Genomic DNA, 25,469 nt, shown 5'->3' with positions numbered 1-25,469 from the left:
CAAAAAATATATGTACTGTATTAACTTACGAAAATAAATTATAAATTAAATTTTATTTGATGTAAAAGTAATAAAATTATTACATTCAAACAACATAAGCAAAACAAAAATCGAAACATTAAAGAATACGAGACTGAATATTAAAGCCTTCACGCAGGATCTTGGTTTAAATACCACAATCAGGCAAGGTCGGACGCCAATTCCACTTGAAATTTCCAAGACGCATGAGTTTAACAGGAGCTTCAGATTAACAACATGATTAAAAACAGAGATGGGACTTGTGATAGTTCGCAATAAGCATAGATGATTATTCGGTTCTTCAGACCAGATTCACCCGACAAGCTAAAACATAAATTCAGAAAAATCAATTCCATTACACTATAACAACACTCTGTTGGAACGACACACGCTCACAAATTCCACATACCTCCATCATTCTACTAGTTTAAAATCCAAACCAGGTTAGTGTGTACTAGGTTGAGATCTACTACTTACACAGCTAAATTAACCAATATTTGCAAATCCAACCCACCAGATCCAAGTATAGTATTTCACAGATACAGAATTTTTAAAGAAAAACATATGACGATGGATAGAGTAAGCTCAGAAAGGTTGCACAATCATTTCAAAGATTTATAAAATCTCATAAGTCCAGACATATATAATAGCAACTTCATCATCGCAACCCTAAACCATCTCTATCAATATACATATAAATAAAATCAAAATAAAGACTAAGATGAACTCAGAGAAGCTAATAGTAGCGATGGCAGACAATCTACACGGCATCAATTCAGACCGCCCGTCTGCTAATATCTCATCATCGATCTTTTTTTCAAAAACCCATTAATCCAAAAAAAAAACAATTTACAAATTAAAAAGACGGATGTTGGCATCAGATAATAAGCGGAGATGTTTTGTCCACACTGTTCATCAGTGGTTAAGCATAAAATAATCAATTCTTCATTTGCCATCAATCACAGTAATTAAACCCTAATAATTTAAAAGATTCAAAAAAAAACAAATATAATTATAGGTCCATTCATTTGACGCCAAAGCTGCAGAAATAGCAATGGGTTGGTAAGATAACCTAATCAATATCAGCATCTGTTCTAACTCCTCTTACCATACTTTTTTTTGTGATTTTTACTCACTAAGCTAGAGGAGTGGGTTAATAAACACAGATGCTTTCAAACAATCTAAATCTAAATCGAAACTAAACTAAAAACAAAACAGAGATCAAACAAACTAAACTAAAAAGAACCAATCGATAAGATACCACAAGCGAAGATGATAACTGCGGCGGAGGAAATAGAGAGATCGGTTGTAATTGTTTTGATAGTTTGAGAGATTTTGTCTCTTATTTATATAGTGGAGATGTTTTTGGTTTTTTCGGCAACCTAGGGTTTTGGTTTTATCGGGCTTACTACTATTGTCTTATTGGGCTGTAAAATTGTCTTGTTTGGGCCATTGTGGTATAGTCCATTATTACCTACATGAAAAATGAATATTGTTGAATGGAACCAAAACTTCTCTCCTATTCTCACTATTCTCATCTAAGTTTTGAAATGCGGGTGCGGCCCTTACTTGGGATTATACGAATGTAACCCTAGAGAGTGATGTCGTGTGGCCTTCTTAGCTACACAACACAGAATTAAGATCATTGTCACAGGCATTGCATTTTTAAGTTTGTTTTCTCTTATCATATTTACTTCGTTTTGCTTGGAATGTTGTATCCCATTCCCCAATTGGCTACAACCAATTGTTGAAAGGAACCAAAAAGAAATTGGTAATTTGGTATATGTTTTATGGAAAAATATTGTGCCAATGACCTTTGAAATATATCTTTTTTTACTATGAAGATAGTACATTTACACCCTCTCGAATCTCCCACGTCAAGGTTACATATTTACTCCTTTTGTCCCAAATCTGAGGTGTAGTATATCATTAAGAAACCTACTTAACAAAATAAATAAAAACATCTAAAAAGAGAGACTAATGATCATTGTTGATATCCGACGGTGGCAAAAAGCTCTCCAAACACAAGCCACAAATATTAAAATCCACCTCCTCGATCCGCCATTTCTCCTCTATTCGTCTCCGGTGGTTAACAGCTCCCCCGTAGCGATAAAGCGTTGTCACGGTTCGACCACCGTGAGCTATGTTGACTGCGTCAACGAATATGTAATCGTCGATGATTGACTCCATGCTTGTCTCCCAGAAAACGCCGTCGTTTTTGCCTCTGCCGGATTTGACCCTCACGAGCTTTGTGTCACCGAACTTTACGAGAAGTCCCGTCCGTTGGCTGAAGTAACCCCACACCGTGTGGTGGATCACCTCCGTGTTTGGTGAGCACTGAGCCTTTAGAATATCTGCCGGCGTCTCTAGCTTTAGGACGAAACAGTCTTCCCCGTTAACGGATTGTTCACCGATGCATACGGCGTCTAAGAACAGACTAGCCGTGCATCTCGGGTCTAGTCCCTATCACGTCATTTCACAGGTGAAAATGTTAGAGTACTTTGTACGTAACATACTTTGTATTAAATTATTATACGTTGTAATGATTCAATACAAAATGTATAAGAGAGTTTGAGATGAGTTACCTGAAAAAAGCGGCGGAGAGGGCGAGGAGGGCCACGGTGAGCTTGAGAAGGTTGAGTGGAGGATTGGTTCCAAGCCACCTTGCCGTCACTACCGGCGCTAATCTTGAAACCGGAAACCACTAGCTCTAAGAACCAAAGATTTGGATTCTTTTGCCATAAAACAAAACCTCCAACCTCGAAACTGCCTTTTCCTAGCCGCACCGGCGCACTCGTTCCTTCGTCCTCTCCGGCAACCATCTCGGAGCCTTGCATTCTCACCTGCCCAACTGCGTACATGCTCTTCACTGCGTTCAAAGCTGCTGGACCTCCGCACGCCGCCACGTACTGCTGCACTATGTATTTAGCCGTAGACGCTTCCTTCAAATATATCATTACTATTAACATTCCACATATATTTTCCTTTTTCTTTTACTTAGATGCAAAGGGATTAACGAAATGTGTTATATGATGTAAATTGGAAATTTTGTTTAATCGATTGTATAAAGGAAAAAAAAAAGAGCTAAAATTATGCATCCTATAAAACGAATTTTAGCTCTTTTTGAAATATTATCATGTTTGAAATATTTATCCCAAAACGAATTGAAGGTAAATAAAAGCTACACGTTTCATTTCTATACATTACATAGTCCTCTAATCAAAGAATATTGTAGTATTTTTAAAAATATTTGAATCGTTAAGAGTAACCAACCACCGTTAAATGAGACTCGAATCATGACCTTATCCCACGTTTGAAAATGTCTATTACACGAGTTTATATCGGTGATTTCAAACGAGAGCTAAACACAAAACTATCTTTGTAAAATCTATAAGTAAACGTAAATATAGTCAAGAAGTGTACACAATATAATTACGGGTCGAGAGAAATCAAAATACCAAAAAATCAATAAAATTTAAGATATACGTACGATGGAAGTGTCATTAATGGGCCGGGAAAGACAGAACTCGAGTGGGACGTGAAAAGGAATAAGAGGACTTCCCACGATCTTCAACAACGCCACAAACTCGTTGTCTGATTTTGACTGCAAATGCATATTGACATTGCTCATCGACGATGACGACGGCGGCGTTCTCATATCAACCGAAACAGCGGTCACGACCGTGTGTGCTTTCATGAGAGCGTGCATATTCCTCCACCGCCCAGCCGCATTGCTTCCCATCTTCGCAAACATTTCTTCCGGCACCGGAACCTCTAACACCGTCTCTAACCCGTCTTCTCTGTCCAAATTCGGACAAAGCTTCCTCATTTTCATTTATAAAATATTTATAAGTTTTTTTTTTCTAGATGATCCGAGAGAAAGAGGGGATTAGGGTTTTCCTCTTTCTCCGAAATTTTATTATGCGAGAGAGATCAATAGATTTGAGAGGAGGATCATGAGGATTAACTATGAAAAAAAAAACTATTCTTGATTTCTTTTTCTCAAATTTTTCTGTTAGCCGGCTTTTATAACTAGGGTGCTCCTTGCTCGTAGCTATCGTGAGAACACGATTTCAGGAGAATCCATCTAATCTCTATCTCTCTGTGTATTTTTATTCATAAAATCTTATACGACCTGATGTGACATATGCACGAATTTACACTTAGATATTTGTATAAACGTTGACAATAGATGTATATTAATTTGCATACGAATATTTGGGATACGTTACATTTGTGATCGTGTACTACACACATACGTGGAAGACTTATAGTACTTGAGGAATCAGATCTAATATATGGGATCGGAGTGGTTAGGTGGGAGACCAAATGTGTACCGAGCCTTTTCTTTATGCGTTATTAACTCTCTAGTTGTTATTCTATATATATTGTTATTTTCTGATATATTATAGAAGTTTGGGTTTGTATAATGCTATAAATCAAAACATAATCGGGTAAGATGTGCTAGCTAGTTATACAGTATATGGTATTATGTCATCATTCAAACTGAAAGTTATTGTTTGTTCATACCAACGTAAATGAACCGGTTTATTCGAATCGTGATTCTATTGGTTAATGCTTGAAAATGGATACGTGAATCATAATGGTGTAACAACCATTAGAAGAAAAATATTTGTAAAATTGCAAATTTACGACATAATTATTACATTGGTGTTTGGTGTAGATAGGGGTTGGTCAAGGTTTAATGATTTCAAATTAAGCAGGAGGTTCAAATTTCTGAAAATGCATTGTTCTTTCTGCATATGGAATGTTTTCACAAACGTTCTCGTGATATCATACACAATTTTTTTTGTTAAAGGATATGCAATTTTATAAATTAGAGCCCATTTGAACTATTTCCGGATGTAAGCTCATACAAAATCCCGAAAGTCCAATCCACAAACATTAAACCAAACGATACCATCTAATTCATACACAATTAGAGGGGGTATTGAACTTGTATTTTAAAAGATTTTAGAGTATTCTTAAAATCTTTTGTTATTCAACTTAGATTTATGTAAAATCTTTTAAAATCCTCTGTTATTCAATTTAGATTTCTGTAAAATCATTTAAAATAATTTACATTCTCTTATTATTCAATCAATGATTTATAAAACCGACTTAAAATCTATTGTTATTCAAAATTCCAGAATTTTTTTATAACGTGCTATTTTACATGATTCTACAAGACTTTTTTGTGTGTTTCTAGTTGAAAAATTTCTCTCTCAAAATCACAGCCTTTCAGTTAGGATTTGAAAGGATTTCAAAAAAAAAAAATGTATTTACTACTAGGAAATCAAAATTGAAACAGAACTGGCTCTTCCCCACTCCATTGCTCCAATCCCACCACTAATGAATTGGGTCTTGTGTATTAAGCTGCCATACTCTCCCTCACGTGTATTAAGCTGTACGGGTATGTGTTTTGAGCTTGCAATCTTCACCATTCTCGTTGAAACTTTTCTTCTTTATACTCTGTTGTTGCTACTCCCTCCTCTGTGTTCATGTAATCCCACTCCTATTGACAATCTTTTAGTGCTTCTCCTTGAAGGCGAGATTCTCAGTTATGTGTTGTTAACCATTGTGGAAAGATATGGCCTGTTATGATTATCTCTGAGGCCTTCTTCTTCTGCCCATGTGAGATCCATTTTATGGAAGAATGGCTCTTTCATTATCTCTTTCTGATCTTAAGTTGAATCTCCAATATATGTTCTTAATCCCAGTCTGTTCTCCGGCATCTTTGGGGCTTTCTGGGATTCTTCATTTAAGGTTAAGCAACTGTCCAGGGAGGAGTTAGGTTGATAAGTTGATGGCGTAGATTCTGCAGGTCTTTTGGTTCTAGGAAACTAAAGTCTGGATATTCTGGTGACACTTTAGTTTCTCATTCTTAGAGTTGAGCTTTGTTGCTTCAATTCCAGCTGCACCTAAGTTATGTCTTCCAAGAGTCTCTTGTCCTTTCTCCAGAATTGATTACAAGTACTTTCCTTGAGCCTCTATCATGAGCTGCAAATGTCGTTATACCTGGCTCAGTTTAATACTCCCTCCGTTTCAAAATATAGGATGTTTTAACTAAAGCACGCAGATTAAGAAGTTTTTACTTTTAACAAGTTCAACCAATCAGAAATAATACTGCATAATATAAAATACTAAACTAATCGAAAAGTTGCATAGAAACTTGAAAACATCATATATTATGAAACAAAAAACTTCTCTAAAACATCTTATATTTTGAAACGGATGGAATATGTTTTAATGAAATCATATAAACTAAATGCTTAAGTGAAGCAGTTTTTGGATTGTAGGTGATAATATTCGTTTTACCGTAATCGGTTTCGAGGATTTGTGTGTATGAGGAAAAAAACAGAAGGAAACTATTTTTGTAAATAAAAGACATGGATTGGTATAAGCCCAAGTATTGGCACTGTCCAAGACATTGTACGATGGTTTCTCTTTCTAACACGGATCATGTAGATTTTATTACTTGGTTGCTGCAACTTTTCTGCTGTTCTTGGTAGACTCTGTTTTGTCATCTTCTTCTCCTTGTGCTTCTTTTCTTTTCTTCATCATCTTCTCACTAACTTCTTTCTCTTTGATGCATGCAAAGAGATTCTCATGGTCTCTCAGTATTATGATAAGAGAGCCTTTGATATGTGGATTATTGAAATATACTATTGTATAAAAGTGTGATCTCGTTAGCAAAGTAATCCGGTTGATCATTCTAATATGTCGTGCCTTTTTTTGATCTGTTATTAACATAAACTTTATTCAAAGTACTCATGTTTTTTATTAATAAAAAATTTATTTTTTGTGTTCTAAAATATTCTAGTTTAATAACCAAATCTAACAGAATCACATTCATTTTCTTGTATCAAATCTCCCAAAAACTCAATCAAATCCTTCAAAATTCTAAAATATTAAAATCCTATAAAATCCTTCAAAATCCAAGTTCAATACCCCCTCTTAGTAAAGAACTAAACATGTTTATCATAAACATAACGTAAATACAACCGTTTGCCAAAAAAAAAAACGTAAATACAACCATTCGCCGTGTGGAATCATCATCCATCCACCCTCAGTATTAAACATGTTTATTGTTATGTGCTAACACAACGATAATCATCCGAGCAATGTAACCGTTATTATTTGTAGATTGTAGTGTAATCGAAGAAAAATAATGTATAGTATCACAAATTTTTGACAATATAATTAGCTTTGTGGCATACAAGAATCTTTAAAAACTGAAATTTATAAACATTTTTTTTTTAATTAGTCGCTATAAAAAACTTAAAAATGTGAAGTGACTTTAGTGTAGTGACAAAATGTAAGTTCTTAATGCTATCGAATCCGGCTCCATCGTAGGGATTATGCTAATGGGCCGGCCTGTTGTGGTCCAATGGTTGAAAAAAAAAAAAACTTGAAAATATTAATTATTGTTTTATGAGTTTATGATCAAGTATAATTGAGTCCCCCCACCATGGGCGGAGAAAGCTCACTGGAAAATAAAAGGCGCCAAAATTCGAAATATTTGGCGCGTAAATCCTCGAGCGTTTAATTCTTTTCACCCTTTTTGGCACTACTGATTCATTCTGCTTTAGAACCATTTGGGCACCGTCTAATTTTGGCCAGAGATTACAATCAGAGATGAATAGCGACGAGCAGCTTTCTCCTATCGGAGAATCGAGTGTCCCAGTTCCAAACAGGATGCTACGGCGGTTGAAGAAGGCTAATACGATTTCCGATTTATGCCCTGGATCTGAGACCCCAGATTCCGCCGGCGAGGATCTGGGTATGCCTGGATCGCAGTCTGCTAATGGTTTCGAGGAAGAAGATGGGCTACAATCCGATCTCGAGGGTTTGGGTGTCGAGGATGGAGTTACCGCGAGGAAGGTACTTGATTTTGATTCGGTGTCTGAGTTCAATCAGACGATTCAAGTTCCGGGTGAGAAAGGTGAAGAAGAAGACGAAATCCCTGATTTGAGGACAAGTGACGAAATTAGGGTTTCCGAAACGACGGAAGCTGGAAAGGAGCGGCCTGAGTTTGACTCCCCAATCGATGAATTGGGAGAGAAAGGTGAAGAATACGGAATTTCTGATCTGGAAACTAATGAGGAAATTAGGGTTTCGGAATCGACGGAAGCTGGTAAAGAGCGGCCTGAGTTTGATTCCGCAGTCGATGAAATTAGGGATTCGGAATCAGAAGAGGAAATTAGGGGTTCGGAAACGAAGGAAGCTGGAAAGAAGCGAGCAGCTCTGGAGTCAAGTTATGGCGAGGGGAATGAGAACAAGAGAGATAAGAAGAGGAACAAGAAGAGTGATGATTTTGATGAGCTGCCAATCTCTACTGCTTCCATGAACATGACTAAGAAGGTTAACTCTCTGTTTGTTTCTTAGTAGAAATTTATATTGAGGAAGCTTTGCAGTGTTCGTCCTGAGTTTAATTGGTGTCACTGTTCTTTGTTCGTCTGTAGGAAAGAAGAGAGTATCTTGATCAGCTTCGTGCAGAAAACCAGAGACTCTTGCGAGGTATATGTTAGTCTCAAAACACTTTTCAGCAGTGTTCATTGCAACGTTTTGCTGGGAACTGACAAATTGTCTTTGGCTCTTATTACGATAGAAACTAGAGATGCTGCCTTTGAACCTGCCCCTCTTGTCCGAAAGCCGATTTCATCTGTATTGGAGAAAATTCGAAGAAGAAAAGAGGAGATTTCTAAACAGTGAGTTTTTGATATATGTTTTCATAACCACTTCCCCACTATAATCTCTTTTTCTTAGTAACAGTGTTTGTGTGTTATCATTTTTGGTGTTGGCAGATTTCTTAGCAGGAAGAAATCCAAACCTATCGACATATGCGACGGGGATGATTTGGAGGAAGTTGTAGCCGAAGAGAAGGATGAAGGTATGAATTTAGAAAGTACAAGCAATCAAAACCCTGGAGGACAGCATTGTTCTGAGGACTCTGCAGGTCCATCGGGGAACTTAGACAGTCCCTCTAACAAAATTGCTGAAAGTAACCCTACTCATCAGGTGAGCCAACTCATGTGTACATACTTCTTTGCACAATGAGGAGGTTTTTTTCTGTTCTGTTGATTTGATTTTTGATTTTGAGGTCCATAATCATAGTTTTGAGCGATATTTGAATGTTTGAATTCTGAGGATTTAAACTGTAAGCTATACATGCAATCCATTAGATTGTGTTAACTCCACCTGCGTAATAATTTGAGCAGCACATTCCGTTTCTAGGTTACAAATTCTAAGTTTATGCTGTGGTTCAAATGCTATTTTGTAAAATGAAATATAGAGCTAACTCTCTCAGGTTTCTTTTGTTAGGATCCATCCTTGTGTCCACAAATGAATAACCCTGGAGATGAACTTCTAGAGAAGACGTCAAGCAGACCTTTGGAAGAAGTAATGACACCTTCGGTAGTTGCCATGAACCTCAAACTCAACCCGTCTCCTGACAAGTGAGTTTATCTTTTGGATGTGGTTACAAGCGGAAATATTGGCAAGCTCGTCTATTTAATATTGGCAAGCTTCACATATTGCAGTCTTTACACGTTCATAATATTTTATGGATAAATGTTAGTTTCAGTACATGAATAGCTTGTGATTCTGTGCCATAATCAGAATTCATAAAACCCAGTTGTTTATGTAGAGTTGAGTTATATTGTGTATACTTAGGCTCGCTTTTCTCTGCAGATCGTCTAAAGTAACAGAATACATGAAGGAAAATTCTGATTCTGAGACCCATGATGAACCTGGTGACCCTGTTAGAAAATTTATTGATGAGGATGCTGAAGAGGAAGATGACAGCGACAATGATTTACTTCGATTTGAGGATGAGGATGATGACGAAGATGAAGAAGATGATGATCTCAGGGATATGATTGTCAGTCAATTTAAGGAAGATCCAACTGATAAAGATAGACGTAATGAACTGCATCAGAAGTGGCTCGAGCAACAAGATGCTGCAGGGACAGAGAAACTCTTACAGAAGCTACAACGTGGTTTGCAACAGGATGAAACATTATTGTCTGAAGATGAAGATGACGATGATGAAGAGAGGGCTGAAGATGCTGATGATGAAGAAGTGCAAAAACCTAACGTCAATGAAGATGAAAATGAAGATGAAGAAGATCCGAGTCATGCAAATTCCATGCGAATGACGATAAAGAAAATAAAGGAAATGATCCCTTTGATGTTCACAGATGAAGATGATGTTTATGTGTCATCTGACGATGAGGAAATGGAAAAGAAGCTTCTGCAACAGAGATTACTCAGGAAAATGGTAGGTGATCCCGGTTCAATAGTTCGGTATGCTGCATATTTTATCAGTTGATCCAACATATCTCTACATGGTTAAGATTGAAAAGCTTGTTTGATATTAAGCTCGAGCTAGCCAATGAATCTCGATCGTTGTTGTTTGGAACAGGAGCTAAAGTCCAAGTCTTCACCATCTCTTGGGGATGAAAACTCTGAGGAAATTCTTCGCCACATCAAGAAGCCTGAGATCAAGAAGAAAGCAAAAACTTCTTGTAAGATAACATGCAAATTTCTCCCTCTTTTTGTAATCATCGGCTGAGTTTATATATACACACTGCTGATTGCTTATAACTGTTCTATTTGAATTATTTTGTTTTCAGCTTATAAAGAGAGGGCACTCATGGGAATGAACAAAAACCCTGCGGCATCCAAGGTATAAGCCTTCTTCAGTTACTTTCACATACCAATGAAATTCTTAGAGAAGTCACTCCACATACCAATGAAATTCTTAGAGAAGTCACTCTTTAAGACTTGTTAGAAACAGGACAAGGAATTGCAGCTTCTTTACTCATGCCGTGAATCTTTTGCAGTCATCATTCTTGGGTAGACTTACAAAGAGTTCCATATCAGAAGGATCTCGCAAGCGCGGTTTAAACGTTGTACGTGGCTACATATTCGAACGTGATGACAGTAACACCAAAAGCTCAAACTCAGTGTCAGAAGAACCTTCAGCTCCGGAGACGGTATAGTTCTCTCTCTCTCTCTCTATAAAAACACACACCATCCCATAAAGATTTCTGGTACAGACATATTAATCTCTTGTTCATTACAATCGCAGATTATTCAAGAAAAAAGCAGACCAAAAAGAGCTCCGGCAAAATTCACTGCCTCACAGTCACAAGAAAAATCATCAACATTACAGGCGACAACGGTGGTGGAGGAGACGAGCACGAGGCAACGAGCAACCTTGTACGAGATTCTAAAGATGTCTTCAAAGAAAACTTGCTTCAATTCACGCGAGACAGTGATAAGCAGCGACCACACTGAGTCTATATTTGCTGCTTTCAAATTGGATAAAAAACCAGTTAAGACGAATCCACAAGTAAACACCCTCTCCCTCTAATTAAATGTCTTCTTCTGAATCCACAGTTTTTTTTTTTTAGTCTAACGAATATTTAACAGGAGAAGAGATGAAACCAGTTAAAACAAAAGGATAAAGAGAACAGTGGCAATGTGTTTTGGAGGAATTTAGACGTTGTTTGTTGTGATGAAAGACCAAGTTGATGATGTGTGGCCACCGCCAAAAACGGCGTAGGACCGCGTGTTTTGGCATTTTCCTGATCAGATTCAGTCTCGATTCTCAAGTACATAGGTTGGTTGCTGTTAACTAAAGAGATTTTTGTGGGAGATAAGGTCGTCCATCGTAGTCATTCGAATCGACTTATTATTGAAAGTTTGTTTTATATATATATTCAATGTTTTACGATACACTAATTCTTTTAAAGTGGATACAAAGTTATTGAAGAAACCCTTTCTCAAAAGGAAATCGCAAACAGTTTTTATCACATGTTGTAATAATTTATACCGAATAAAATTATCTCAACCCTGTTGACATGTTGTAATAATTTATACCGAATAAAATTATCTCAACCCTGTTGGCATAAAAAAAACATGAAAAATTGACCTTTCTTCTATGATCCCAAAAGCAAAAATCTAAAGATATATCATTTTTTTTGAGCTTCGCTGCTAAAGACTGAAGAAGAAGACCAAGAGTGGGTTTCGGACACAAAAAAAAAAAAAAAAAAATGAACAATTTCTATTTTAGTTTTCTTACCTGAACGTTGTTTGACTTGCAAGAGAAAATCTCAGATAGATTCTGACCGGGTCAATCTTCTTCTTTCCAGATCCGAATCATCCCTCTCCTATTAGAAGATCTACATAAAAATGGCGGTTACTTACTGATTTCAGTAGAAAAAAAAAAGGACCCTTTGATGCCCACTTTAATGGCGGATTCTCTAAACGGCAAGTCCTTTTTCTTCTTCTTTGTCTCGCTTAGTTTGCTTTTCCTTTTGCCGTATTTTTCGGATGCATCTACTGTTGTCACCGCTTCCGAGTCCGAGTCCGAGTCCGAGTCCGAGTCCGATCCGATTAGGTCCGAGAACTCAGATGCTTCTCCTGGAGTCGTCGTGACCAGCAGCGAATCAGACAGGCAAAGTGTTTCGTTGCATAGACTTGAGGAACTTGTTAGGAATCTTACGGAAGTAGTTGCTAGGTTAGATGCTAAGTTATCTGATGAAACTCTGATTAAGGTAAAGAAAGAGATCGAAGAAGAAGGGATTAATAGAGAGAAAGCCAAGGCCTTTTCCGTGACAAAGTACAGTCCTTTCTGGTCCGAGAGATTCGAATTCACATCAGCTGTGAAATTAGACTCCGTCGCTACTTGTATCAACGTGTTGCCGTTTCGAAATTACGAAGGTTTAAGCAAGTATTTCGCAGTTGGGGATTCTAGTGGTAGGGTTTTTGTCTTCTTGAGAAATGGTGATGTTTTGGCAGAGTTTTTCACTACCTGCGATTCACCAGTCACGGCGATGGTCTCTTACATGTCTGTGTATAAGAACGAGAGCTTTGTTGTGACGGGACACCAGAGCGGAGTCATCTTGTTGCATAGACTCCGCGAGGGCTCTATCGGGGAAGACTGGAGTTCCGCTGTGATGGAATGTGTTGGCAAGTTTGATGGCACTGAGGATGGTTTGGAAGTGACTCTATTGGAAGTGCATCATGTGGGTCGGGTTAGGTATATATTAGCGACGGATCTTAGCGGAAAGCTCACGGTTTTCTCTGAGAACAGAACGGTTTATGGCTCCGTTACCCCATCTAGTAGACCGCTTGTGTTCTTAAAGCAGAGGCTGTTGTTTCTCACCGAGACTGGTGCTGGTTCATTGGACTTAAGAAGCATGAAGATCAAAGAATCCGAGTGTGAAGGTTTAAACCATTCTCTAGCGAGAAGTTATGTTTTTGATGCGTCGGAACGGTCTAAAGCTTACGGATTCACATCAGAAGGCGAGATCATTCACGTATTGCTCCTCGGAGACATCATGAACTTCAAATGTAGAGTGAGATCAAAGAAAAAGGTTCAAATGGAGGAGCCTGTAGCGTTACAAGCCATCAAAGGCTATCTACTTGTAGTCAACCAAGAGAAAGTCTTTGTATACAATGTATCAACTCAACACTACGTTCGAACCACGGGTCCTCGGCTTCTTTTCCCCGCTGCATTGGAAGATATCAGATCAACGTTCTTGAGCCATCGAGAATCATCTAAAACCACCTATCACCAAAAGCTCGAAAAGGCAACTCCTTTGATAGCAAGCGACCGTGAAAAGCTGCTTGTGATGGGTTTAGGAGATGGATACGTCGCTACATACAAATCAAAGCTTCCGATCTCCAAAGCAGAGTTCAACACAATGCTTTGGAGCAGTCCTGTCTTCTTCTTCATACTTTTCTTATTTGGCGCTTGGCATTTTTTCGCCAAGAAGAAAGAATCTCTCACTGCTTGGGGACCTGACGATCCTTTCGCCTCCACGACAATGTCTTCTTCTTCTACTACAACAACTGCACAAAACAGTTCCGCATTCGCTGAAACAATTAGGAGAAACGACGACCACATGGATCTTCGAAGAAGGTATGTCTCCCCATCTCGGTATCCTCCTGGTCCTGGAGCAGCAACAAGTGCTTACCGTTCAGTGGGCTCTAACGACCCGAACTCAAGAGCTCCAGTGGAAACTACTAACTACAGAACAACCGCACAGGAAATGAAGTATCGTGGTGGGTCAGGTCTTGATTCAAGTGGGTTTGGTAAAAGAAGAGAGAGCTTGTTTGGTAACAACAAAGCTTTAGACGACGAAACTTAGCTCCTTTTTCTATTAACCGTCGCCGTTTTTTTTTCATAGTTCTTTATGTTCTCTTTTTACCGGTCAACGCTTCATTTTTTTTTTGTAATGTGTAAAAAAACTCCGGCGAAGAAATAACTTTTTTTTTTACCGGTAGCTTTGTTTCTCCGGTCACATCTTGTTCACACAAATCCTTTTGTAATCTTCTTGTCGAATCTCAAGAATCAAGATCAGATTAAAAATTGTTTTTTGTTTTTTTTTTTTTTTTTTTGTCTTTTCGATATTCCAATAAATGAAATTGAAGCAGAGAGACTGAGAGACTTGAAGATAACTACTATGACAGTGTTCTTCATCATCGTCGTGGTCTTTTTCTTCTTTCTTGTCTTCAGATTCATCTACAGTTATCTATGGGTTCCTTGGAGAATCCAATCTCACTTCAAGAAGCAGAACGTGACGGGTCCTCGTTACCGTGTCTTCACCGGAAACTCCGGCGAGGTGAGCCGATTAACGGCGGAGGCGAAAGCAAAGCCGATTCCTTCCGGGAACAATCCTCATGAGTTCGTCCACCGTGTGGCGCCTCACTACCACGAGTGGTCACGTGCCTACGGGAAGACGTTTCTCTACTGGTTCGGGTCGAAACCGGTGGTGGCAACGTCGGATCCGAGTCTCATCCGAGAAGCTTTAACGACGGGTGGGTCGTTTGATCGAATCGGGCATAACCCTTTGTCTAAGCTGCTCTATGCTCAGGGTCTTCCTGGTCTTAGAGGTGATCAATGGGCTTTCCATAGAAGAATCGCCAAACAAGCTTTTACAACGGAGAAACTCAAGGTATATATCACTTTAGAAACTAAGTTCTGTAATTCAGACAATGTAGTGCCAGTCTAGTTCAGTTTAAAATGTTTCAAAATCAGAAAATTGACTATTTTATAGGATTGTGGTTAAAGCTGAGATCTTTGTTGTTATAGAGGTGGGTGCCACAAATGGTGACTAGTACTATGGTGTTTTTGGAGAAATGGGAGGAGATGAGAAACGGAGAAGAAGAGATTGAGTTAGAGGTACACAAAGAGATGCACGATTTGTCTGTAGATATGTTATCAAGAACAGCTTTTGGGAACAGCGTGGAGGAAGGGAAAGAAATCTTTGCGCTGCAGGAGCGTATGATGCGTCTTTTCTATCTGGTTCGATGGAGCGTTTATATCCCCGGGTTCAGGTAAGTCTTATGGGACATCTTCTTAGTTTAGAGAACAAGTTTGGAACAAGGACCTTAATGCTGGGTTTAGATTCTTTCCTTCGAAGACTAATAAAGAGATGTGGAGGATCGAGAAACAAATCCGTGGTTCTATCCTGAAACTTGTAGAAAGCAACAAAACAACAGCTGTTGAGAAATCAGGAACTATGCTTCAGGCTTTTATGTCTTCTTACACGAATCAGAATGGTCAAGAAGAGAAGCTTGGGATTGAAGAAGTCATTGACGAATGCAAAACCTTCTACTTTGCAGCTAAGGAAACAACTGGTAACCTTCTGACGTTTGTTTTAGTTCTCTTAGCTATGCACCAAGAATGGCAAAACATTGCTCGGGAAGAAGTCATACGCGTCCTCGGACCAACCGGGTTTCCCCCCCCCCCCCCCCCCCCCCCAACATAAGTATAGTTTTAAAGATAACACGGATTCTTAACACCACATTCTTTTATTTTTGTCTTTGCTAACAGCTAAGTATGATAATCAACGAGACTCTCCGGCTCTACCCTCCAGCAATGACACTAAACCGTGACACTCTTAGGAGAGCTAAGCTCGGAAACCTTGACATTCCTGCAGGAACTCAAATATATCTATCAGTGGTAGCGATGCACCACGACAAAGAAACATGGGGAAACGACGCAGAGGAGTTTAATCCGTGTAGGTTTGAAGATCCTAAGAAACAATCAGCTCTGCTTGTACCGTTTGGGTTAGGGCCTAGGACTTGCGTGGGACAGAATCTTGCTGTGAATGAGACCAAAGCTGTTCTGGCTACGATCTTGAAGCATTACAGTTTCAGGTTGTCTCCAAGTTATGCCCACGCTCCTGTTTTGTTTGTGACTTTGCAGCCTCAAAATGGTGCTCATCTTCTCTTCACTAGGATTTCAAGTTAAAAATACTACCAAGACTGGTCGGTATTATAGTTTCCGGTTTGATCCGGTTAATGTGGGATTTAAATTTACTCATTTAATGTACTTCAGTTTGGTAATTTTGTTTTCGCCCCTGAATGAAAAGGCTAAAATGGTCAGAGCATACAATTATTATCAACCCATTTATCTTCTTCCTCCAAACTCACTAAGACTCAACGAAACACGCACTCAAGGTGTTCGACAAAAGTCCGCACAGAGATTATAACACTCTAGGAGATGCCACTAGAACCGATTAGGTTCTTGAGAACCAGCGTTGGCGTAATTGTTGGCGGGTTTGTGATCATAAGCGCTGTTTCGTCAGCAGCTATAGGAGCATTTCGATATACAATTGAAGAGAAACGCAAGAGAAACGGATTGGCTTGTAGAGTTTGTCGTGGAAAAGGGTTTTACATATGTAAATTATGCAAAGGAAACGCAACGATTAGATGGTCACCGTTGTACGATCCAGTTTGTATCAATCCATGTCTTTGCCCTACTTGCGATGGTCAAAGGTTTTTTTTTTTTTTTTTCTGTTTCTTTTTCTCCTTCAATATGTAGAGAGACTACTGTTCTTCTAGACTCTTAAGTTTCGGATCTTTTTTTTTTTCTCTTTAACATTGCAGGATACAACGATGTCTCAACTGCTTAGGAAAGGAGTACTGTTAGATATCCATTAGGCTTTATGATTTGATCATCTTTGTGCTTTTGAAACCTAACTGTTTGGTTTTGGTACGATTTTTGTTGTTGAATAGTGTGGATTTGAGGTGGAAATGATAAATAAGTGGTACTGCTTTTTTATTTTCGTAATAAATTTGGTTGTGCTGAGTTTGGCAATTCTGCCTAAACCTCTCTACCTAGTTTGGATGTTAGATGGAGTAGGACCATTCTTTCTCTTTCAGTATGGTATCCTGTGTTAATATGACCTTTGACCCAAGAACAATGCCAGCCACAAGTACAATCAAGCAGTTTTCAATGAACACCTCTTTTACCCTTGGCATCCCGGATACACTAGCTTGCCCGCTTCAAAGAGAGTCACGGATATGTACGAGTTCATGAACAGTTAAAAGTCTTGTTCAAAACCGAGGAACTAAAGAAGTTGAAGCCAGTGATTGATTGTTTCATCCAAATTACCCATCCGGATAAGCAAGATGCACTTGATAGCTTCCCCTATGGTTCTGATTGATAAGAGAGATCAGATGCTTGTTAAGCAAGATATCCAAAAAAAATCCAATGGCAGATTATGCCTAAATACTTCTTCTGCTGTAATCTGTAAGTATGAATCTTGTGTCATATTAGCTAAAATCTCAACTACACTGTTAAAACCACAGTTTCTTCTATGAAGTCTCTTTAAAACTCTTCATTATTTCCTGACCACACAAAAAAAGAGAAATTTTACGAGAGAGAGACAAAAAAAAAAAAAAAAAAAGATTGGGCAAGAAAGAGAGATGGAAGAAAGAAGGAAGACAAAGAGAGTGAAAGAGTTTGGATTTATGTGTTGTTCTATCCACAAAGAAGACTCTTCTCTCTGTAGTAACCGGAAAATCCCATTTTTTTTTTGTGGTTTCAAATGAAACGGAACCCCACATTTACCTCTCTGTCTTTGTCTTCGTTTTTTCTTTAAACCTTAATTGTTTCAGCCTTCTCACAGAGCAAAATCTTCAATTTAGTGCTTATGCAGACATTACAAAGCTCAGAAACCGTTCTTTTAGCCTCCTCCAACTCACCACCACTCGTGCTACGTAACCCCAGCGGCGTTAATGACGACGTTGACATCGATTTCGGTGACGTGTTCGGTGGTCCTCCCAAGAGACGCTCTAAAGTAGTAGTAGCTAATAATAACGAAGCCACGCGGCATAGCTTCAGCGAATCCGCTCTCCGGCGTCGTGACGTCATCTCCGACGTCGGCGCTCTGGTTACTCAAGACGAGAAGCCTGTCTTCGGAGAAGAGACGACGTCGGTCCGGCGTCGTTTCACCAGCGATGATTTCTTCGACGATATTTTCAGAGTGAATGAATCTTCTTCGCCGATGATGAAGAAGGAACGTGAACCGTTCGGGTCATCACTTCCGGGTTCTCGGATCCTTAGCCCGGCTCTCAAACCCGAATCTTCAGGGACTTCGTTTCCTGCTCAGTTCAGGTCTGTTTAATATATAACACAAAGAAAAGATTAGTTTCATAATCATATTTGATAATTTAGTTATGTAATCTTTTGACTTTGTTCTTTAGTCTTCCCGCAAAAGCAACAGAGATTCCCACATTTGGTTCAGCTAGTACTCGTAGTTTAAGCAAGAACAAAGAAACTGTTTCGAGCTCTCCTTTGTCAAGAACTTCTAGCAAAGCCGATAAGGTCTCTACTGGTAAATCAGATTCAGATGGTTGTTGTGATGATACTCCAAGAGTTGTTGTTACTGGCAAAGGCAGGCAGTTTCATTTCTCTATCTACAAGTGGCCTAATAAAGGAGTTCCTGTTGTCATTTGGGGCAGTTCTAGATTGAGTTCTATGTCTAAAGCTGAGGAGACAACAACCCCTGTGACATTGAGTGGTCCTCAATCTACTTCTTCTGTTGAGAAAGCGGGTAAAGATGTTGAAGAAGAAGGAGAAATTGGTTTATCTAATTTGAATGAGAAAAAGAAGACCTCCAAGAAACGTCCTGGTGTTCAGACAGAGGAAGTGAAAACAGAATATGATTTGGTGTCTGAACAGGCCTTCTCTGGTGTGTCAACGGCGCGTAAAGCTACTGTGAAATCTCTTCATTCAGTTGATTCGATGTCTGAACAGGCCTTCTCGAGTGTCTCAAAAGCGTATGGAGCTACTGTGAAGCCTCTTCATTCTATTTTTAAGGATAATAATGAGAAGCAAGGTTGGTTTCTGCAGACTTATATATGTTTGTTTCGTTTGGTTGGGTTGGGTTAGCTTCCTTTTGTGGACTTCATTTTGGTTTCTTTGTCATTGCAGGTGAGGAAATAAGACCAGAGGGAGAAGTGAGAAAAGGTAAAGGCAAAGCCAAGAGCACGCGAAGTTCTACTGAAGATTCAAGAACAAAGAAGAAACCACAAGGCATGAAAAGTTCTTTGGATAGCCCGATACCTGATAAATCCAGCTTCGCAAGTTCATCCGCAATACCAGAAGTTGGCAAAGATGGAGCCAAAGGAAAAGTGAGTGACTTTGTTAAGATTTTCAGTCAAGGAGCTTCAGTTGGAGCAGGTGGGGAATCTCTTGGAAAAAGCTCAAGATGGAGGAGAGCTAAAGAAACTCCCAAGACTGATATTAAACATGACAGTGCTAATGCCAAGGAAACTGTAAACGTTCCTGATCAACTAAAGAAATCGACTTCAGATATCCCTGCTAATGTACTTTAATCTGAAAATCAAGATATTGTTAGCTATTTGTTCCTTGGTTTGTGATGCCTTACCCTTACCTATAAATATCCTTGCAGGATCGGGATCAGAAGCGTCCAGAAGCAACTCAGGAAAAGGTTTCAGATCGGGAGAGCCCGAAGAATAATAAGGCTCGTGGTGTTAATGAACAAGAAGAGCGTCAAGAACCAACCACAGGTAAGTTCTTGGACTTGGAGGTGTATCCAACATTGTTATATCTACACAACAAAATAACATTTGAGCTTACCATTTTTTTTATTTCTGTCAGCACATACAACCTCAGAGGATATAGATGAGCCCTTTCAAGTAAACTTTGATGTAATCTTAAACGCCCTTCAACCTTGATGTTTTTTTCAATCTAATAATGTGTATGTTTCTTTTTAATGATTGGTGTAATGCATGTGATGTGCAGGTGGAGGATATAACACAAGATGAAAACCAAATGGAAGAAACCACTAATAATGGTGAAGAAATCCAGGTAATACTATTGGAATTTGCAAACAGATACATTTTCGATTTCTTTAACCCTCAAAACTAAAAGAAAGCGGAATCCGAACCTCTGTAGAGCATTGATGCTAAAATTCGCAAGTGGTCAAGCGGAAAGAGCGGAAACATTCGGTCTCTTCTGTCTACGCTGCAATATGTAAGTATTTTACTGATGATGTATAACAACAACACATAACACCGTTGGATGCTGCATTGCATTAGCCTATTTTGCATAACTAATGAATTTGGAAGTTTCAAATTACAGATTCTTTGGTCCGGGAGCGGGTGGAGACCAGTTCCTCTAATGGATATGATAGAAGGAAACGCCGTTAGAAAATCGTACCAGAGGGCATTACTAATCCTTCATCCAGACAAACTACAACAAAAGGGTGCCTCTTCAAACCAAAAATACATGGCTGAGAAAGTTTTCGAGTTATTACAGGTTGTTAGTTACTACTATAACACTCTAATGTTTTCATGACAATTTTGCATGATCATTAAATCTAATAAGCAAGTACTTTTTTTCTTTCTTTTGGTTTGATTCAATCATCTAGGAAGCATGGGACCACTTCAACACTCTCGGACCGGTTTAAAAGGAAAAATCTTTTTAAGTGTTTTAGTTCTTACAAGTTACAACCAAAGGCTATTAGTTCTTACAACCAAAGGCTATGTATGTACAGATACACGGTTCTGATGAATCAAAGAAGATGTTTGCAGAATACAGAAGAATCAAAGAAGTTGTCAAAGGTTTTACAGAAACACACCAATTATATCAGATATAGACTTATATAGTTATATCACATCACATAAAAGCTTAAAAGAGAGGTTTAAGAAAGATGTAGATGTAGACATGTAGTTAAAAGCCATATATAATTAATTGAGCTAAGCCATGTTTAAGAGGATGTAGAAGAACAAAATAGGTGACTCTAGTGTTTCTAAAGACACTCGCGGGCACATTGAGGGAAATTGGTGCCCTTGTCTTCCCACCAGAGAGGAAAGAAACAATGCTTGTGAAAAACATCCCCACAACTTAGCGCAATGCTATTACCGTGGGTCATGTCCTGATGACACAAGGTACATTCTACGATGTCAATCGGAGGTTCTGGAGCTAGTCCTTCTTTCCATACACCCATTTTCCATCCAGCAGCTTCACTCATAATGGAGAGTTCGACGAAAGCTTCAACAGCGGTGAGCTCAAATAGTTGTGGTGCTCTTCCTTGCAAAGAGAAACCACGAGACTCAGCATATTGACATATATGCTCCGCTAGATTCTCCAAACTCCAGTCTGGGTGCAGATTCCTATTCTCTCCGAGTTCAACCGAAAGAAATCTCATAATAGTATCGCTCCGCTAGATTCTCCAAACTCCAGTCTGGGTGCAGATTCCTATTCTCTCCGAGTTCAACCGAAAGAAATCTCATAATAGTATCGTAGAGATCTGACCTGGAACCAGGTAGCTCAAACTTCATTGAAAAGCCATATGTTCTCGTCACTTTCGTCTGCGCCAATAGCATGTCCGGGCCTATGAGTGGGCGGTAGACGGTGAAGAAATAAACAGAGAAAGAGAGAGAAGAAAAAATGATTCTATTATTATTCAATCGATCAGTTTTGATACAATATCTTGTTTCTTTTATACATAAGGATACAAGGGATACTAGAGTCTTAACCTAGGTTCTAGGTTCTTTCAATCATTGTTACGTGGCGTCACTATCATCACATGGTTCAAGGACGGCAAATTGGTTCTTGGTTGGCAATGCCGTATAATCTGTAGGTGACGTCTTTCTTCGTTTTTTGTCGTGTTTTGCAGGTATCCGTTGAGTAGATGTGGGCTTAGGAAGAGTGTTGGGCTTTGGTCCCAATAATCCTTTTTGCAAAGCTGTGTCGTTTTGGACACAGTTCTTCACACTCCCCCGCAAACTTGGAGTAGGTGGTAAGCCAACGCCAAGTTTGAGCCTAAGAATCTCGAAGGGTCTTTGAGGAAGAGACTTGGTGAATATGTCCGCGAGCTGATAGTCTGCAGAGATATTGTTCACAATGATGTTTCCAAAAGCAACCTGTTCACGAACATAGTGATAATGTGTGGCGAAATGTTTGGTGCGAGCATGGAAGCTTGGATTCGCGGTGAGATAGACAGCCGAGAGATTATCGCAGAAGAGTTCTGGTGTAGCTGTCAGTTTTACTCCCAAGTCTTGAAGTAAATTGACAAACCATGTGATTTCAGAGGCAGTCTCAGACATTGCTCTGTATTCAGCTTCAGTGGAGCTCTTGGAGACTGTCTCTTGCTTTCGTGATGACCAAGAGATCATGTTGCGACCAAGGAATGTGCAGAATCCGCCAGTGGAGCGACTAGATTTCTCACATCCTATGTAGTCACTATCACTGTAGGCTGTAAGGTTGGAGTCTGAGTATCTGTCAAAGGAGATTCCCATAGTAGTGGTTCTTTGATGTATCGAAGAATACACTTAAGGAGATTGAAGTCGGATACTGAGGGTTCATGCATCTTTTGGCATACATAATTCACAGAGAATTGCAGGTCTGGTCTGGTTAGTGTCAGATATTGTAGACGTCCTGCCAAGCTGCAAAAGTATTTTGGGTTAGCAAATGGTACGGAATGCGTAGGTTGAGCATTGTTACTAGATTGTTGTGGTTTTCGTTTCAGTTGTTGAGGAAGGGGTGTTGCAACTGAAGCACACGATGACATTCCGGCGATGGCTAACAGGTCTTCAGCATATTTTTGTTGCGATAGGAACATTCCTCCGTCATGGTATTGGATTTGAATACCAAGGAAATAATGGAGCTTGCCTAGATCCTTCATTCGAAATTGTGTGTTTAACTATTCGAGGAGGTCTTGAAGCAGCTCAGAAGAGTTTCCTGTAATGGCAATGTCATCAACGTAAAGAAGTAGCATGATGACATTCTTGCCTTTAAAGCAGACAAATAAAGAAGGATCCCTCAAGCTACAGGTGAAACCGAATTCAAGCAGGAAGTTACTGAATTTGTCAAACCAGGCCCTTGGTGATTGTTTTAGACCATAAAGAGATTTGTGGAGGAGACAAACATGATCTGGATACTGTTCATCAACAAATCCTGCTGGTTGCTTCATGTAGACAGTTTCAGTTAGATCACCATGGAGAAAGGCATTTTAACACCCATTTGCTTAATCTCCCAGTTCATTGTTGTTGCAAAGTGAAGAACTGATCTAACTGTTGTTGTTCTTACTACATGACTGTAGGTCTCAAGGTAATCAATACCTTCTTCTTGTTTGAACCCTTGAGCCACCAGTCTGGCTTTAAATTTGTCTAATGAGCCATCTGCATTAAGTTTAACTCGAAACACCCATTTGGAGCCTAAGACGTGCATATCGAGAGTGGGAGGAACTAAAGAGAAGGTATTTGCCTCTTTACAATTGCCCATTTCCTCATTCATTGATGCAGTCCAATATGGATCCTGTAACGCTTCTGTCACTGTCTCAGGTTTTAGGGTATGACACCTTTTGTGTGAGGAGAGCGTATCTAGGATTCGGTTTGGAGATTCCTGCTTTGGAGCGAGTTTCCATCGGATGGGATGAGTTTGATGTAGTGTTTACACTTGTTTTTGCATTGGTAGTGGTGGCTTGATGATCTGCTGAATGTTGCACAGTTGGGACTAATGATTGAGAGCTGTTGCCTATAGGAACAAGTTCTAAGCTTGTCGTACACCCAGAACTCTCATCATCAGAACCATGTGTTGATTCAACAGGAGCCACTGTTGATGTGACCTCATTGTCATTGACTGAAACAGATGAAGCAGTAGAAGCTGGAAAAGGAGAAACGTTTAGCTGATTGTTGATTTCAGGTACAGAAGCATGTGCAGGAGATACCACTTGAGCACAGGGATCTGAGTTTATCAGAAACCTCTTGAGCCAAGCTGTATATAAAGGAGTAGGTGCTGAGTTTTGCAGATGGACGTATAAGTTTGCAAAGGGAAAGCTTGATTCATCAAAGATTACGTGACGGATGAGATAGACGCGTCCAGTGGGGGGATATAAGCAACGATATCCTTTAAATTTTTCATTGTAGCCTAGGAAGACACACTTGAGAGTCCTAGGGTCAAACTTAGTTTGAGCATACGACCTTAGAGTGGGAAAGCATGCACAACCAAAGATTCTCAAGGCAGAGTATTCTTGTGCTTTGCCAAAGAGTGCTCCATACGGACTGATATTACCAGTAAGAGAGCTGTGAGGCAAAAGATTGGATAGAAAATTTGATGTGAAGAAGGCTTCCACCCAATAGCTTTGTGGAGTAGTACTTTGAAACATCAAGGTGAGAGCCATTTCAGTTAAATGTCTATGTTTCCTCTCAGCAATGCCATTTTGTTGAGGTGTATGAGGACAAGAGATGAAGTGTTGAATGCCAGCATCTTGCAGGTGAGTTAGTAATCTTTGACTTATAAACTCTCCACCACCATCTGACTGAAAAGTACCAATTTTGGTCTGCAACAAATTTTCAACCAGACACTGATACTTGAGGAAGATAGAGTAAAAATCAGATTTTCTCTTTAAGGGATAAAACCAACAATATCTTGAAAAATTGTCAATAAACATTGCATAAAACCTGAATCCTTGAATAGAGAAAACATGAGAAGGACCCCAGAGATCACAATGCACTCTCTCTAAGGGCCTTGAAGCAATAAATGAAGAAGAACTAAATGGCAATCTTGAACTCTTTCCAAGCTGACATGGTTCACACACCTTGCTGGTACTTTTATTGACTTGAATTGCCTTATTTGCAGATAGGAGCTGAAGAACTTGTTGATTAGGATGTCCTAATCTCTGATGCCAAACTTCATCACTTGTCTTGATTTGTCTTGTAGAGTAAAGCACCTGAAATTTCGGATCATCCAGCTTGTACAGTCCATTATTTTCCTTTCCCATTGTCAGAACTTTGAGAGTTGCTTTGTCCTTAATAACAACATCAATATCATCAAATGTGACAGCACATGGGTAATCTTTAGTTAATTTGGACATTGACAGTAATGAATTTGCTATTTCAGGGCAAACCAACACATCTTTGAGAGGAATATTACCTGATGTTGAAGGGAGATTTGCCGAACCAACATGAGTGATTGGAAGGTAGTTTCCATCACTTGCCATTACCACATCACTACCATGGTATGGTTGAGACTGTTGCAGGCGATGAGTGGAGCTTGTAATGTGTGCTGTAGCTGCTGAATCAGGGTACCAGCTGTTGTCCTCAATGACATATGTGATGTGTAAGGCTGAGAAGGCGGAAGCACTAATTGCAGGTGGAGCAGGTTGTTGATA

At 39.2% G+C, this 25,469-nt stretch overlaps 6 protein-coding genes, 1 long non-coding RNA gene, 1 other non-coding gene and 1 pseudogene across 9 annotated transcripts; 5 read left to right on the top strand and 4 right to left on the bottom strand.

Moving 5' to 3' along the window:
* Positions 1-36: 36 nt before the first annotated feature.
* On the bottom strand, positions 37-1,340 carry LOC147941705 (uncharacterized). The gene is made up of 2 exons (XR_015561138.1): positions 1,280-1,340; positions 37-342 (listed from the first exon to the last, which is right to left on the bottom strand). It is a non-coding gene; the product is annotated as an uncharacterized LOC147941705 (long non-coding RNA).
* Positions 889-975, bottom strand: LOC147941706 (small nucleolar RNA R16). Its single transcript, XR_015563012.1, has one exon. It is a non-coding gene; the product is annotated as a small nucleolar RNA R16 (small nucleolar RNA).
* Positions 1,341-1,819: 479 nt separating the features above from the next.
* On the bottom strand, positions 1,820-4,022 carry LOC104702251 (uncharacterized). The gene is made up of 3 exons (XM_010418079.2): positions 3,509-4,022; positions 2,604-2,960; positions 1,820-2,481 (listed from the first exon to the last, which is right to left on the bottom strand). Exons 1-3 carry the CDS (start codon positions 3,851-3,853, stop codon positions 1,996-1,998), a joined length of 1,188 nt encoding a protein of 395 aa, XP_010416381.1. The 5' UTR covers positions 3,854-4,022; the 3' UTR covers positions 1,820-1,995.
* A 1,396-nt stretch (positions 4,023-5,418) lies between these two features.
* On the bottom strand, positions 5,419-6,545 carry LOC104704895 (myb-related protein 1 pseudogene; annotated as a pseudogene).
* A 957-nt stretch (positions 6,546-7,502) lies between these two features.
* Positions 7,503-11,816, top strand: LOC104702250 (uncharacterized). Of its 2 annotated transcripts, XM_010418077.2 has the most exons (11): positions 7,503-8,382; positions 8,484-8,538; positions 8,630-8,729; positions 8,826-9,039; positions 9,343-9,476; positions 9,712-10,300; positions 10,445-10,547; positions 10,656-10,708; positions 10,866-11,018; positions 11,114-11,377; positions 11,458-11,816. In XM_010418077.2, the coding sequence occupies exons 1-11, from the start codon at positions 7,657-7,659 to the stop codon at positions 11,467-11,469; spliced, it is 2,403 nt and encodes an 800-aa protein (XP_010416379.1). In that variant the 5' UTR covers positions 7,503-7,656; the 3' UTR covers positions 11,470-11,816. The 2 variants fall into 2 exon arrangements, with proteins under 2 accessions (XP_010416379.1, XP_087313159.1); XM_087457033.1 differs by lacking the exon at positions 11,458-11,816 and having other exon boundaries at positions 7,562-8,382; positions 11,114-11,398.
* A 119-nt stretch (positions 11,817-11,935) lies between these two features.
* On the top strand, positions 11,936-14,404 carry LOC104702249 (putative membrane protein At1g75140). The gene has a single exon (XM_087457034.1). It carries the CDS (start codon positions 12,267-12,269, stop codon positions 14,181-14,183), a length of 1,917 nt encoding a protein of 638 aa, XP_087313160.1. The 5' UTR covers positions 11,936-12,266; the 3' UTR covers positions 14,184-14,404.
* Positions 14,402-16,430, top strand: LOC104702248 (cytochrome P450 734A1). The gene is given in 4 exon segments (XM_087457035.1): positions 14,402-14,990; positions 15,128-15,372; positions 15,443-15,772; positions 15,808-16,430. Coding segments are annotated over 4 exon segments (1,551 nt in total). The 5' UTR covers positions 14,402-14,498; the 3' UTR covers positions 16,292-16,430.
* On the top strand, positions 16,412-17,117 carry LOC109125665 (uncharacterized). The gene is made up of 2 exons (XM_019227833.2): positions 16,412-16,818; positions 16,930-17,117. Exons 1-2 carry the CDS (start codon positions 16,544-16,546, stop codon positions 16,970-16,972), a joined length of 318 nt encoding a protein of 105 aa, XP_019083378.1. The 5' UTR covers positions 16,412-16,543; the 3' UTR covers positions 16,973-17,117.
* Positions 17,110-20,888, top strand: LOC104702247 (J domain-containing protein required for chloroplast accumulation response 1). Its single transcript, XM_010418072.3, has 10 exons — positions 17,110-17,575; positions 17,974-18,442; positions 18,532-19,166; positions 19,262-19,656; positions 19,743-19,860; positions 19,952-20,001; positions 20,096-20,161; positions 20,249-20,326; positions 20,435-20,611; positions 20,724-20,888. The coding sequence occupies exons 1-10, from the start codon at positions 17,455-17,457 to the stop codon at positions 20,760-20,762; spliced, it is 2,148 nt and encodes a 715-aa protein (XP_010416374.2). The 5' UTR covers positions 17,110-17,454; the 3' UTR covers positions 20,763-20,888.
* Positions 20,889-25,469: the final 4,581 nt, after the last annotated feature.

This window comes from Camelina sativa, chromosome 7 (assembly GCF_030686135.1).
Source record: "Camelina sativa cultivar CO46 ecotype springtype chromosome 7, ASM3068613v1".
NCBI classification, from domain to species: domain Eukaryota; kingdom Viridiplantae; phylum Streptophyta; class Magnoliopsida; order Brassicales; family Brassicaceae; genus Camelina; species Camelina sativa.
Note: the sequence above shows the minus strand (reverse complement) of the source record. Positions and strands in the feature narration are given on the sequence as shown.